At 36.8% G+C, this 16,514-nt stretch overlaps 1 protein-coding gene across 2 annotated transcripts in view; it reads right to left on the bottom strand.

Moving 5' to 3' along the window:
* AP3S1 (adaptor-related protein complex 3, sigma 1 subunit) overlaps positions 1 to 16,514 on the bottom strand; it is a 70,632-nt gene that overhangs the window by 53,318 nt on the left and 800 nt on the right. Inside the window, exon 1 of one of the 2 annotated variants that reach the window (XM_011963666.1) lies at positions 6,121 to 6,160. The exons of the other annotated variant lie outside the window; for it this stretch is intronic. Coding sequence (XP_011819056.1) covers positions 6,121 to 6,123 — 3 coding nt within the window. The 5' untranslated portion in view covers positions 6,124 to 6,160. Of the gene's footprint in view, positions 1 to 6,120; positions 6,161 to 16,514 lie in introns of those variants that run through there. 2 annotated transcript variants of the gene reach the window in all.

Genomic DNA, 16,514 nt, shown 5'->3' with positions numbered 1-16,514 from the left:
AGATTTGGGGAGTTGTACTTACAACAATTCCAATTCCTATACTACTTAAATTGCCTAGCTTGATTACCTCAAGTAAAGATTGCACAGGCAACCTCTAATCATGGATTGAGAGCTTCCAATCAGCTTTCAGTACTCTATCCTTAGAAAGGAGCAGTCAATCAAGGATTATTGGACAGTTGAAGACAACTCTAATATAGGTGCAGCAAACCACCATGGCACGTGTATACTTATGTAACAAACCTTCCCATTCTGCACATGTATCCCAGAACTTAAACTATAATAAAAAATAAAAATTAAAAAAAAATTTTTTTAAAGAAGTTAAACATAAAATAGGGGAAAAAGCAACTCAGAGGAAACAAACCAAGTAAAGAGAAGAAAATTTAAAAATATGTATCATTAATATGAAAGGTAAGAAAAGATAATACAACTATAAAGTAACAGTATACAATAAAAGAGTGAAATTCAGAAATAAAGAAGCTCATGGGAATTCAAAATATAAGGAGAAATTTTAAAAATTCAGTAGAAAACTGGAAAATAAAGTTGAGAAAATAGAGCCAAAGGGCACAAAGATAGCAAACGAAAGAGAAAGAATAAGAAATGTAGAAGAGTCCAGAGAAATTCAGAAAAACTGAAAAAAAGGAGACTTGGGAACAGGAAATGAAGAAATGTTTCCAGTAGAGGACAAAAGTTTCTACAATCAAAGGACCCATCAAGTACCCAGCACAATAAATGAAAACAGACCCATGGCAAGGGTCTGTGACACTGTAGAAACTCTGTCCCCAAAACAGGAATCTACAACTTTTTGGAAGGTATAAATGATCACGCATGAAAGAAAAGTAATCAGAACTGCTTCAGACTTTTAGATAGCAACACTGGAAACTAAAAGGTAATGGAGCATATAATCAAAGTTCTGAGAAAAAATTCAAACCTAAAATTTTATATGCAGTCAATGTGGAGTCATAAGAATTTTTGGGCATGCATGCCAGGTCACAAAAAATCTACTTCCCATGACCTTTTCTCAAGAAATTACTGGAGGGTATTACTGGCTCCTCCATGGCAGGATAATAAACAAAGAAATGAAGCAATAGGAGGAAACACAGGAAACAAGCAAAACGAATCCCCTAAAATAATAAAGATCCCTGCATGACTGCCTTACAACTGGTCGGGATTGGTCCTAGTCAAAAGGCTCCAGAAGAGACTTAAAATTTAAGAACATAAAACAGGGAAAAGATGCATAAGATTTAGACAACTGGCAAAGATGTAAATTAGTGATAAGTGCATTAAACATTACATCAAAAGAAAAGGCAATTACAACCTTTAAGGAAAATAAAATGTCAGGAAAGAAAAAACAGTACAGTTTACAACATGGCTTGGCTGAAGAAAGTGTTTACATAATAAATTAATGTAAACATCAAAACACTGATTATCTAACGAAAATTATGAAATAATTATGAGGGGACTGGGAATTAGTTGTGGAGGAGAGAACAGCCAAATAATCAATTTTAATAGCAGAATAAATCACGTCTACAAATAGTAAGTCAGGCAGTAAAACAAGTACATTATTTAGACACATGTACATAAACACTGAAAGCAGCTAAAAGTAGTTACTTGTGGAAAGGGAGAAATGAAGGAATGTTATTTTTCATAATAAACCTTATGAAACTATTAGATTCTTTAACCAATATGTATGTAGAACTTGAAGAAACAAACTAAAAAAAGGGAAAGAGGAGAGTAAATAATCTGTAACCAGATATATGGGTTTATTCCTGGATGTACTCTGTTAACTGTGTGACTTTGGGTAAGTTACTTATCCTCTCTGTGCCTGAGTTTTCCTCATTTGTAGCATAGAGAAACCAATAGTATCTACCTCATGGTGGTGTTGTGAGAACTGAGTTCATACACTTACTTTATACATATATGTACATACTCATAGAATAATATCTGGCACATAATAAGCATGCATTAACACTGACTTATTTTTAAGTACTACCTCTGGGCCTTATCTGAAAGTCAGTTCTAGAATTCTAAGGACAATAAAATCTTATAGGAAGTTTTCTTTTAAGGAATGTTATTTTTCTGCATTATATTACTGCTTATCAAGGAAGAGGTCAACTGCACTAACCTTTAACTATGTTTCATTATATTGACAGTGAAAGAATTTCTCATAGGAACTTCAACTGCTGCCACTTGGAATTTTCTTAGAATGCTGGCAATACTCAATGAAGAAAATCAGTAGGGTGGTTACCAGAGACTGGTGGTGGGAATAAAAGGAGGAATGGGGAAAGCAAAAATGTTGATCAAATGGTACAGTTTCAGTTAGACTGGAGGAATAAGTTTTTGTGATCTACTGAACTGCATGGTGACTACAGTTAATAATAATGTATATTTTAAAACTTCTAAAAGAATGCATTTTTAACATTCTCCCCACAAAGAAATAACAAGTTGGTGAGATGACAGATACGTTGCTGGGTGCGGTGGCTCACGTTTGTAATCCCAGCACTTTGGGAGGCCAAGGCCAAGGATCACTTGAAGCCAAGAATTTCATACCGCCCTAGGCTACAAACTGAGACTCCATCTAAACAAAACAAAACAAAATGTTTCAAAAACTTAGTTGAGCATGGTGGCGGGCAACTGTAGTCCTGGCTACCAAGGAGGCCGAGCCAAAAGGATCCCTTGAAGCCCTTGAAAAGGTAGAGGCTGCAGTGACTTAATGATCACACCACTGCCCGTCAGCCTGGGCATCAGGGCACTCCAGCCTGGGAGACAGAGCAAGATGATATTACTTAAAAAAAAAAAAAAAAAAGATGCTGGATATATTAACTAGCTTGATTGAATCCTTTTACATAGATCAAAACATCACACTGTACCCCATTAATACTCACAATTATTATGTCAATTAAAAATGAATTAGAAAAATATGAAAGAATGCCTTAAAATTTTAATCAAACATCCAAAGGCTAAGCTAAACTTAAATCTGCTGATATAAAACTATTTCCCTTATTTAACTTAACAGCTTTCATTAAGGAGCCTAGAACTTACTTCAGGCTGATCAGATTTCCTAACAGTATAGTTTCACAACAGAAGTCAAGAGAGCTATATTTCAGTTGGTCACAACTCCTAGATTACATCAGTCTAAAGATGACTACAGTTACAAAAAGGCAAAAACTTTTATTATTTTAATATTTAATGCATTAATGAAAAACAAAAATAAACTTTAAAAAATCAGAAACCCACTAATAATATTTTGTCTTTTCCTATGTTTCCCTCCTGTCCTTATGCATATATCACAAAGGCAACTTTAAAACTTTCCTCTAATCATATCAATATGTCATTATCCTCATCATTCTTTTAAAAATTTAGGAAAGCATTTTCTTAAAATGCATTCGTTCACTCTGGTAGATGTTAAAATATAGAGGATTACCAAGATCAAAGACAAACAGCGTATGATCTAATACAAGAAGTAAAACATAAGATATCATTATTTTGAACTTACAGTTTTGTATTTTGCCTTTTTTATATTTCAAAAAAAGAAACAGAATTCCTCATAATCAACTGGGTGCAGTGGCTCACGCCTATAATCCCAGCACTTTGGGAGGCCAGGGTGGGAGGATCACTTGAGACCAGGAGTTCCAGACAAGCCTGGGCAACATGGTGAAACTCCATCTCTACAAAAAAAACACAAAAATTAGCTGGGCATGGTGATGCATGCCTGTAGTTCCAGGGAGATCAAGGCTGCAAGTGAGCTGTGATCATACCACTGGACTCCAGCCTAGGTGGCTGTGAGGTCCTGGTTGAATAAAAATATTAAAATAGGACTGGGCACGGTGGCTCACGCCATAATCCCTGCACTCTGGGAGGCCAAGGCAAGAAGAGCATTTGAGGTCAGGAGTGTAAGACTGCCCTGATCAACATGGTGAAACCCCGTCTCTACTAAAAATACCAAAAAAGTGGCCAGGTGTGGTGATGTATGCCTGTAGTCCCAGCTACTCAGGAGACTGAGGCAGGAGAATCGCTTGAACCTGGGAGGTGGAGGTTGCAGAGAGCTGAGATTGCACCACTGCACTCCAGCCTGGGTTACAGAGAGAAACTCCGTCTCAAAAAAAAAAAAAAAAAAATACACACACACACACACACACACATCTATATATATAGAGAGAAAATAACTCTTCATAATAAAAGGTACAGGGCAATTTCTGACATAATAGTAGCACAAATAACATACTGTAAGAAGTCAAGAGGAACAATGATTTTTGAGCGGCAATATTGTCATCTTCAAAGAAAAGTGACAGATACTGAGGAAGGGCCTTAAAGAATAGGTAGAATTCAAAAATAAAGAGAACGGGGAGTATGAAGTTACACGAAGGGCAGAAGTAAAAATGTGGACAAAATCACAGAATCAAGAAAATATATGAAGAATAATAAGTTTATGTTGCACTTAAAAAAAAAGAGATGTCTAAGGACAAAGCCTCAGAGCACTCCAAACATTTAGGAATCATGAAAAAGAGAAGACCCTAGCAAAGAAAATTCAGTTACTGTGTTTTCTGCCAATGCCTCTCCTAAGTTAGAAGTCTGGCTGGAGACTCTGTGTACATGGGCAGGCCTAACTTCAGCCAGAGTGTGCAAAGAACCAGCAATCAGAATGGCAGGATTCTTAAATCCCAAACAAGAAGAGACTAGGGCACTACAATAGTAACTTAATTAGAACTCTCCAAGATATCTCATTAAATTTCTTCAGAGAAGAATTCTCTCATATTTTCTCTTATAATGTACAAAAAATGCTTAGCACACACAAAAAAGTACTAAATAAATGGCAGGTATAATGAACACCCTAAACCACCATCAACCATTCTGCTTTGGTTTGAATGTATCCCCCAAAGTTCATGTGTTGGAAATTTAATCTCCAATGCAACAGTGTTAAAAGGTAAGACCTTTAAAAGGTGATAAGGTCATGAGGGCTCTGCTCTCATGAAGGAATGAAGGTCATTATCACAGGACTGGGTTTGTTATCAAAGCGAGTTGGCTCCCACATTTGCCCACATGTGCATACCATGTGATGCCTTCCACCATGTTATGATGTAGCAGGAAGGCCCTCACCACATGTGGCTCCCTGACCTTGGACTTCCCAGCCTCCAGAACCATGAACCAAATAAATTTCTGTTCACTATAAATTACCCAGTCTCAAGTATTCTGTTATAGAAGCACAAAATGAAGTAAAACACATATTAAAATGTTTCACAGTTTCAGGGGCAAACACTCTATTACTGAAATAACAAAAAGCTGAGAAGGTGACAGACTGAGTTTGAAATATTTAGAGTCAACCATGGTGGCAGCTGGAAGGTCTAAGAACGCCAAGAACAAGATAAAATTTGGGAGGAAAACTTGGGGTAAAGTACCAAGACAATTCAATAGGGAAAGAATAATCAACAAATGGTGCTCAAACAACTAAATATCCACATGTAAAAGAATGAAACTGGATCCCCACCTCATACCATACACAAAACTAACCTGAAATGAACCACTGGCCTAGGTATAAGAATTAAGGCTACTAAACTCTTGAAAGGAAAAATGGTTACAAGATTTTGACCTTGGAGTAGGCAAAGATTTTTGAGATAAGATACCAAAAGCTCAAGTGAAGAAAAAAGAAATAAGCTAGATGATATCAAAATTCAAAACCACTGTGCTGTAAGTGACAGCAGCAAGAAAGTAAAAAGACAACCTATGGAATGGGAGGAGATACGTGCACAACATATACCTGATAAAGGATGTGCACTTAGAGTATATTAAGAACTCCTACAAGTCAATAATAAAATGACAACTCAACTTAAAAACAGGCAAAGGATTTGAATATATATTCCTTTCAAAGAGATATGTAAATGGACGATAATCACATGAAGAGATGTTCAACATCATCTGTCATCAGGAAAATGTAAGTGAAAATCACAATGAGATACTACTTGATACCCATCAGGACAGCTAGAATAAAAATGACTGACAATAACAATAGTTGGTTAGGACATGAAGAAACTGGAGCCCTCGGACATTGTTTGTGGGAAGGCACAATGGTACAGTCACTTTAGAATATAGTCTGGCATTTTGCCAAACAATTAAACATATTCTTACCATATGATTTGGCAATTTGACTCCCAATTACATACCCAAGAGAAATGAGAACATATAGTCACACAAAAATTCCTACATGAATGCTCATAGCATCATTACTCATAGTAACCAAAAAGTGGAAACAACCCAAATGTCCAACTGATAAATGGACAAACAAGATGCAGTGTATATATACCTCTCCATACTAAAATATTATTTGGCTATAAAAAGTAATGAAATATTAATATATGCTACAACATAGGCGAACCCTGAAAGCATCATGTTAAGTAAAAGAAGCCAATACAAGACTGTAATACTTCATGATTCCATTTATATAAAATGTTCAGAATAGAAAAATCTATGCAAACAAAACAGATTAGTGGTTGCCAGGGATGGTGGGGAGTGTGGATTGAAGAGTGACTGCTAATAGGTAGTAAATTTCATTTAGTTTGATAAAAATGTTCTAAACTTAGATTGTGGCGACGGTTGCACACCACGATATAATTCTAGAAGCCACTGAGATGTTTTTTTAAAAGGTTGGCTAATTCTGAGAGAAAAAGAAAAAAGCTGAGGCAACTTTTATAGCCATACTTTCTCCTATAAAAGTCTTCTTACAGAACTTTTCTGTGGAAGAGTGTTTGGGACTTTGCATTTTATAATAAGCAGCAAGTTCATTCTAAAACAGGGCCCACATACTCTGGTTTCTCTTCAGATCTTATAAACCTTTTGCCTTTTACCAAAACAGGGCCCATATAATTTAAACATTGGGGTTTTTGGAAAAAAATAAAATAAAAGAGATAATATTTGAGAACAATCTCTGGTGTGTTCTATGGTCCTATGACTAACTACATGATCTTCCAATTAGAAGTAGGAAGTAACAAGCAGTAATAAAATAATCATTATTATTTACACAACAATTACTAAGTCTTTCTATGTCAGGTTCTTCAACCATTCTCTTATTTAATCTCATCAAAAAATCTTACTCAAAACTGAAGTCTACATTGGTTATAGTATACTATACAATGTACTATTATGTAGTAATTAAAAAATTATTTTCTGAGTATGATGCCAAAAGCAAGCACTAGCAACAACAACAAAACATGTAAGCTAAATCTCATTAAAATGTTGTATCAAAGGACACTATCAACAGAGTAAAAAGGCACAGAATTAGAGAAAATATTTGCAAATCATATATACAATAGGAGACTGATATCTAGAATATATTTTTAAAACTCCTACAACTAAACAATAAAAGCAAACAACTGAATATTAAAATGGGCAAAAGACTCAAATAGATATTTTTCCAAAGATACACAAATGGCCAATAAACACATGAAAGGATCCGCAACAGCACTAGTCACCAAAGAAATGCAAATCAAAACCATAACGAGATATCACTTCATAAACATTAGGATGGCTATTTTCAAAAAACAAAAAGTAACGTGGATGTAGAGAAACTAAAACCTTTGTGCATTGCTGGTGGGAATGTAAAACGGTACAGTCACTGTGGAAAATGATGTGGCGCTTCCCTAGAAAAAAGCGAAGCATAAAATTACCATATAATCTAACAATTCCACTTCTAGGTATGTACCTATAAAAAGTAAAAGCAGGAACTCAAACAGATATCTGTACATCTATGTTCACAGCAGCATTATTCAGAATAGCCAAAGGATGAAGCAACCTAAGTTTCCACTGACAAACGGATAAACAAAATACGGTATTGAGAAAGAAACTTTTATCTGAGGAATGCAAGTCCTTTTAAATGATCTGGCCCAGAAAGGCATTCAAATGTGACAGCAATCACATCCTACTTCCCTCCTCTGAGCTATGATAAATATTTATCTATTGAAACTGCTTTATACTGCCACAACTAGAAAATAACCTAATAATGCTACACCACACATTATAACCAACTCCCTGTATCTCAACAATGTTAGTCAATCATTAACCAACGTTATATCTATAAACTACTGAGAATTCTTGACAGACAACTTAGTATCATCCCACTCCATGTCCCCTTTATTTAATGCCTGACTCTCCCAGGCAACTGTTCTCATTTTGGCTCAAGTAAACTCTTTGAATACTATTTTGAGCTTGAGCCTCTTCCTTTTAGGTCGATGGTATGTACACACATACAATGAAATATTATTGCATCTTAACAATTAAGGAAGTTTTGATACATGCTATACAACATGAGTGAACTTCGAAGACATACTGAAAGAAAAGCCAGTTTCAAAAAGACAAAAATTCCATGATGCCTCCTATATGAGGTTCTTAGAGCAGTCAAATTCATAGAGACACAAAGTAGAATGGTGTTTGCCAGGTACTAGGAGAAGGGGATAATGGGAAGTTAGTGTTTAATGTGTAAGGAGTTTCTTCTGGGAAAGATTAAGTTCTTTCCCAGATGGTGGTGATACAACAATGTGAATATACTTCATGCCACAAAACTGTACACTTGGAACTGTTAAAATGATAAACTTTATGTTATATATTTTTACTACAATAAAGTTTATTTTATAACCCTTTCATATCACACTAAGATATATTAATGACAGGAAATAGCAGGATATGTATGTGGTAGAATCAACTGGTACTCTTCCTCAGTAAGTACAAGGTAATCGAAACAATTCAGTGAGTCTGGAATATTAAAAGATAGTCCTTTCCTCCTGAGTAACAAAGAGAACTGTGACTGACAGTAAGTGATTCTTGTAATTACATCAGGATTGCAAAAGTGCAAAAATGTAAATGCTTTTTGGCACAATAGAGGTGGGTCCAGTGGGCTTCACATAAACTCTATTCACATAAAATGAAGACAATAAGCTAAGAAAAAAAATCATTTTCTTCTTGAGTTGTGTTACTTTACAGGTGACTTAGGAAAGCTTGATCACAGGTCTCATTGATAGAGAGGCTGTACAGAACTGGAGCACTCATGTTTTTTGTTTTTTTTGCTTTTTGGTTTTTGTTTTTTTTTTCAGGAGACAGGGGTCCTGCTACGGTTGCCTAGCACGGCCTCAACTCCTGGGCTTAGGCAATCTTCCCACCTTAGCCTCCCAAGTAGCTGGGACTATAGGCACACACCATGCCTGGTTTTGATGCACTGACTTTTATCTTCATTCACTGGCCTAGCAACCCCATCTTTCCAGAGCCTAACAATAACTGGGTAGAGAAGAAAGTAACTAATCAGAGGAGAGTCTCACGGCTCCTTCTGCAGAGGCACAGTTCAAATGGCAAAATACAAGTATGATTTGAAGAGGAGTATCTCTTCTTGTGGAGAACATGCTGGGCATGATGTCATCAAACTGAATGATGTCAAGAAGGGGCATGGTGTGGCATACAGGCATGATCTGTCCCCATCATTCTCTTTAGCTTCATCTCCTGTCTCTCTTCCCTGTGTTTTCTCAGCTTGCCTTCTTGCTATTCCTGAACACATCAAGTGTGGTCCCATTTGAGGGACACTGCACCTCTTTCTGCCTGAAACATTCTTTTCTTTGCTGTTCTCATAATTCTCTCTCTCTTGTGTCATTCAGTTTTCCTCTCAAATGTCAGGTCATCAAAGAGGTATTCCCAATGACCCTATTTTAATATAGGCTCTCCTCCGTCAAGCTTTATTCCCTTATACTGTTTCATTTTTCTTTGGACTAATTACAATCTTCAATAATTTATTGCCTATCTCCTATCACCAGAATGTAAACTCATAGGGCAAGGGTGACATCTGTCTTACTCATCACTGTATTACTAGCGCTTACAATAGGGCCATACAAGCAACAAATAAATACTTGAAAGAATATGGACAGGACAAGAGAAGAGTGTAATGGAGAGACAGATCAGAAAGTATCCAGAAAGCTCACTCCACTTCCCAGAGGCCTATCTCTAGAAGGCCTAGTCAGAGGCCTAACTCTACAGGTGCTTCCTCCACTTGGAGTCTTAAGAAAACAGTTGGTTGCTAGAATTGTTCTTTTTTCACCTCAGTATCCTTCTAAGAGTTGCCTGATTCTTCAGCAAAGAATTCTAACTATATTGTAGTTCAAAGGATTTGATGAGAGGAAAGCTGAAAAGGCAGGATGGGTGAGGAAAGAATGTGTTTAGTTAGCCTAATGTGAGAGTTTTATATAACAAGAAGTTGGAAGGGGACTGGGCCCTCTAGATGGTAACAGCTCAGAACCCCCTTGAATTATAAACAGCAGTGACAAAATCCATAATCCCCAGGTACAAAGAAGACTCTAAGTGCTAAAGGCAAGAATGAACTCTTGACTTTCAAACAAAAATAAGCGAAGATTTCCCTTTAGAATGAAAAAGACAAGGACACTGATAACCTCAGGTTACATAGGTAAGTTTAATTTTATACAAAAGATATACACACATTTCTTAAAACATGCAAATTATTAATGTGCTATTAACATATATTGTGTTTTTTAAATTTTAACAATAGAGTGGCTGAACATTAACATACTCAGTTACCTTAAAGCCACAATGTTTAATAAATCCACCATCAGCTTCAAAGCATTTATTTGTGTTATTAATGTCTAAAAGGTATATCCTATTCACTGGGACATTCTGAAAGGAAAAATAAAAACTGGGGGAAATACACTAAGTGTTAATAATTACCTGTGTGTGGTAAAATCAAGAATGACCTTAGTGGCCTTAATACTTAATTTTCCACATAGTCACAAAAAAGAAACTTACTTAAAATTGAAAACAACTTTGCTAAAGAATATAATATAGGTACGTTATGTAAGGCCTTCTTTTAGAAAAGCCATGAAATGACCTATAACATTGTACTGTTTATAACACTTACCTCAAAACTAAAAATCATTTTAACTTTGAACACTTTATTTCCTCCTTTACAATTAAATATTCAAAAGGTTTAACCTTAATTTTTAAAAAGCAAGTTTTCCAGCATGCTTCATATAAAAACTGTGACCGTATCAGCATTTGGGTTTTTCAAGGACACTTTGATACAAGGAAAACCTGAAATTAAGACCTATTGTGACACATGTTCAGTATTGCATATTACAAGGAACCATTCCTGATATTAACAACCTCAGAAGCAATCTAAAATTACAGAAAACTAATATATATTAAAAGCTAATAAAGAGGGAATAGTGGTGATAGGTATGTTAATTAGCTTGATTTACCCATTTCACAATATATACATATACGAAAAAGGAAAGTACACTGTAAATATGTGCAATTTTTTTGTCACCTGTATCTTAATAAAAAAAATTTTTTTTTAAGTTTTTTGAGACTGAGTCTCCTCTGGCACCCAGGCTGGAGTGCAATGGTGCAATCTCAGCTCACTGTAGCCTCAACCTCTGCAGCTCAAGCGATCCTCTCACCTCAGTCACCTAAGTAGCTAGGACTATAGTTGTGTGCTAATATGACTCGCTAATTTTTGTATTTTTTGCATAGAGACAGGGTTTTGCCACGTTGCCTAGGCTGGTCTTGAACTCCAGAGCTCAAATGATCCTCCCACCTAGGCCTCCCAACATGCTGGGATTACAGGCATGATCCACCGTGCCCGGCCATAAAAATAAATATTTTTTTAAAAGTTTAGAAGAGGAAATAGCAGACCCTTGTTTGCCTACCCACCATCTACTCCTTTCTTTAATCTTTCCAACAGAATATCCATTTCATGCCCGTTTTCACTCTCATCTTCAGCTCCAATCCAAGGTTAGATCTTGATTAGGGTAAGCTATTAACATTATTGGTCTTGGGTGGGTCTAAGCAGAATGAAGAAAAAGACACAGTCCAGGACTGCAGAAACAGATAGTTGTCTCTTTCTGAATTGAACTGATTACCACCAATTTCAAGGAGAAAAACAGGCTTTGGAAATAGTAATTTTGTGATGAGTAAAGCAGAGAAAGAAAAAGAAATTGGATCTACAATAAAGTCATCAATTTGTTGAATCATTTAAATTTGGAATCGGTCTACTACTATGCACTTCCTGTAATGTACCTAACATAGTTCTTTCTAAGCATTTGAGTCAGGCTACATAAAACCCAATTTATGTAGACAAATGCATTATAACTAACATGGAAGGAAACCAAATCGTATGGAATTTTCTTCTTAACAAAAAGCTGAAATGCCATGTGTTAATACGTGTTAACACCCTCATACTCAGCAGTGTTGATAATTCTATCTTGATCACAGACTTAAGTTTAATTATCCCATCTGCCACAATGTCTTAATAGTCACTAAAAAAAGACATCAGTGAACATGGATGGATCTTTTTAAGGGACATTTTTAAAAGAAAAAATAAGTTATCTATACTTTCAATACTTTGTATTTTTATGTTAAAATTTTAAAAGAAAAACGGGAAAGAAGAATCTTAGAGTTTCTCCTAAGGCTTGCATTTGGTTAACAGTTTAATTAAATATAGTCTATTAAAAAATTGAGGCAACTCATATAGGTTAACTTGAAAATTTTCCGGCTTGTACTTCATATATGTGGAAGTACATATGCACACATGCATATATACACACAGTATTTTATATCTGCAGAAACAACTAAGATAATCCACACAAAAGACAGACATTTCCACTTTATAAAAGTAATTCACAGGCTAGGCATGGTGGCTCAGATCTTTATCCCAGCACTTGGGGAGGCCAAAGTTGGAGGACTGCTTGAGGCCAGGAGGTTAAGACCAGCCTAAGCAACCTAGTGAGAACTTTTCTCTATAAAAAAATGTTTTTTAAAGTAATTCACCAGAGGATGTATTATGGAATCATAACCCAAGAGTTTTTTTTTGTTTGATTGCTATGTAAAAATATATTTGGTTTATAAGATATGTCTCATTAGTTATTTACAGTAATGCACAAATACTGTCAGGCAAGTATTAAAAGACTACAGGTTACTGTTGCCAAGTGGCGGAAGCTAAGCATCAACTTAAAAAGACAAACGAAGAAAAACATCTGAATTTGTGCAGTCACAGACCAAGGATATAGAAGGCAAAAACAAAACGGGAGGCATTCTGAGTACAGACTTGAGTTTTTTTTTTTTTTTTGAGACAGAGTCTCGCTCTGTCACCCAGGCTGGAATGCAATGGCACGATCTCGGCTCACTGTAGCCTCTACCTCCCCAGGTTCAAGCAATTCTCCTACCTCAGCCTCCCGAGTAGCTGCAATTATAGGCGTGCGCTACCATGCCTGGCTAATTTTTGTATTTTTGGTAGAGACGGGGTTTCATCATGTTGGCCAGACTGGTCTTGAACTCCTGACATCAGGCGATCCGCCTGCCTCAGCCTCCCAAAGTGCTGAGATTACAGGCATGAGCCAAGGCACCCAGCCCACACTTGAATTCGTAATGTCTAACTCTAGCAGAATGAACCAAAACTTCCGTTTAGCAAAACAGGTGTGTGACTTCATATTTCTCACATATAACAGCTTGGAGCCACAATTGAAACCAACAATCTATTACAGCATGAAATGGAAATGTGCACTGTTAAAGGGCAGAGATGAATATGTAAGTTGTTATATTATGAGGGAGATAAATGAGGAATGAAAATGCAATGCAGTAGGATAAACTTGTTGGCAAAGGGTTAAACATTTTTCAAATTGCTTAGTGTTAAACCATTACTGTTGGACTCAAACCTCAGCATCCTGCCAGCATATGGAATCGTTAGCTCAGTCACATCCCTAGATATTGTTTAATAAATTAAACTCAAAATTTTTATTAATATTGGACATATACTTCTTAGAGACCTCTTAAAACAGAAACAGCTGAGTAACAGGTATTCCATCATTACTTTTATGCTAAAGGCAGAAATTCGTAAAACCTCTAGTTAGTGAAGGACTACATTTTAAAAGACAGATGGAAACTCAGGAAGTCAATTCTAATCCAAACTCTATCCCAAGCTAAGAGATCCTAAATAAATGCATTTAGCAAAGAGTTAGTTTTCTATGTTCAAGCCTCAGTGTTGACTGCTAAGAATGACACAAATATATCTAAAATCTGATACGTTCCTTCAAGTATTCTATAGGATGGCTGCCACAAGGAATTACAGGCTGTGAACGAGAATATTGTGCCATAACAAAGATAAAAAATAAAATCCTAAAAACCAAGAGGAGCCTTTGAGCAAGATCAAAGGCTTCACAGACTGTTTAGGTGACGTTTGTGCTGGGCCTAGAACAAGGGGTTGAATTTGTACACGTGGCAATGGAAAGGAAGGACATTCCAGGCAGCAAGAATAGAATGACGCCCTACACAGACACTTTCAACTCATGTTCCCTTACATAGTCTGCTCCTGCTATGTAGAAGTTCCTGGGGTTCTTCCAACAGGCACTCTCTTCAGGGTTTTTGCATTTGCTGCTCCTTCTACCTGGGATGCTCTTCCCCTAGATATCTGCAAGGCTGCCTTTCTTACCTCCTTCAAGTCTTTGCTCAAATGCCACCTTCTCAGTGAGAACTTACCAGACTACCCTATTTTAAACTGTCATCTTCTCAGTCTCTAAGACTCTTCCGTGCTTTATTTTTTTTCCACAGCACTTAATATTATCTGGCATGCTATAATATAGCCTACTCCTTAATAGCTCTGTCTATGTTTCTCACGCAAGGGCGAAAGTTATCTGTTCATCTTCAGATTTTAAAACTGTTTCTGCATATGGTAGGCATGAATTAAATATCCGTTGACAAACTGATGGAATGAATGAATGAAAAAAAATAACTGCCCTCAAAAAGGTTATGGTCTAGTGGAGGAAGCAAATACATAAACAAATAATCTTAAATTATTCCCGAAAGACAAAAAAACACACTCGGCAAAACCCAACTTACAGAAACCTAATACACAGAAACAACTTCTCATACTCCACTTATACATGGCCAGTGACCACCAGGTTCTTCTTTATATATCTTCTAGCTCTCTGCCCTCAGTGGCGCTGTCACTCACACAACGGCCAAAAATGCCACCAGAGCTGCCACTGCCGTCAGAACTGCCTCTTCCCACATTAACCGTCACTGCTACCTAGTGAGTGATGGTAAACAATACTTCTGTTCCCACTTTTGGACAAGGGAAAGGCAGATTCCTGAGTTTCTAAATTAAATGCATTTTTCTGTAGATAGTTACATTCTGCACTACACGAATAGTATATACACTGATTATATGGATTAGCCAGGAAACCCACTGTTTTGAATATTGCTTAAGTTTACATATGGAAAAATAATTTTTTTGAATTGTTTTACTATTGCAACATACCTTTTTTACACTGCAAATGGATGACACTGGCAAAATGGTTATGAAAAAGATTCCTTCAATAAAGGCCGGTACTATGTTTTAACAAACAGGTAAAGTTAATGGCATTTTTTTCACTCGGGAGGATCAACTAGAATTTAAGCTGGATTACAGAATGATGTAGAATTTTTAAACAGACCATCAGTATTTAAGTTATACTAAATTAAAACCACACAGGAGTAGCAGAAAATACTCTTTATAGCTAGCAAAAGCAAAACAACTGAAAAAAAAAATGAATAAAAAGCTCAAGATTTCTCACTTCAACGAACACCTTCACAGACTGCATTATCATTTTAGGCAAACTGACATTTTCACATTTACTTTGTAATGGCAAGATTGATTTCCATCTGGGACTTATCTGCATAAAAGTGTTAGCCTTGGCACAATTTCAAAATTGAATTGAAAGCTCATTTCTGGCTATAAGCGAAGTGCCACAATACCACACAACAGTTACACCTCACATTAACCCTACCACTGGGAACCCAATGTTGTGTGTTTCAGCTAGTGAATTCTGCGCTCAGATGAGCACATACCTCTATAAAACCCTTCCTCGATCATCAATAAATCACTTATCTCTACTACCTTAATGCCTCCTGCACTTGTCCATACCAAACAGTATTCACACATCTAAAAGAGAAGTTCTACAAATGCTACTATTCTTCATAAATAGAAAAAAACTATAAATGATGGCAAATTCCCATATGTGGAAAAATGCCAAACCAGAAGCTGAAATCATAACTTTTAGGTATAGAACCACAGTTCCAATCAGTCAACTACAAACGTCGCTGGTTACTTCGAGGCTAAATAATTTGCAGCCAGCTGCTAAAAGTCCTGATAAAAATATTAGGTCCTCAGGTATCTTCCTCTTTAATAAGGAGACACCTGAAAGTCACACTGGGCAGCCGGTCACGTATCGAAACATACGGGAGACAGACTGTACAGAGCGTGCAGTTATCAAACGCAGGAAGCCAAAGTTCCTGCCCTGTGAGATGATTCCAGTGAAAACCAGTAGCCCACCTGTCCAAAGAACAGAAAGAAGTCCACTTGGAAAGGCTGGGAGTCGCGGGAGGAGGGGGCGAGAAGAACGAGTTCCGCCCCGTCTTCCTCCTCCCGGGCTAACTGCAGCCGCGGGCGGCACGAGGCAGTCGCGCGGGATTGGCTCTTGGGGCCGGGGCGCAGGGCTCCGGGG

Source organism: Colobus angolensis, unplaced genomic scaffold (genome assembly GCF_000951035.1).
Source record: "Colobus angolensis palliatus isolate OR3802 unplaced genomic scaffold, Cang.pa_1.0 Scaffold62, whole genome shotgun sequence".
Lineage (NCBI taxonomy): Eukaryota > Metazoa > Chordata > Mammalia > Primates > Cercopithecidae > Colobus > Colobus angolensis.
The sequence above is the reverse complement of the archived record's forward strand: the minus strand, read 5'-3'. Positions and strand labels throughout refer to the sequence as shown.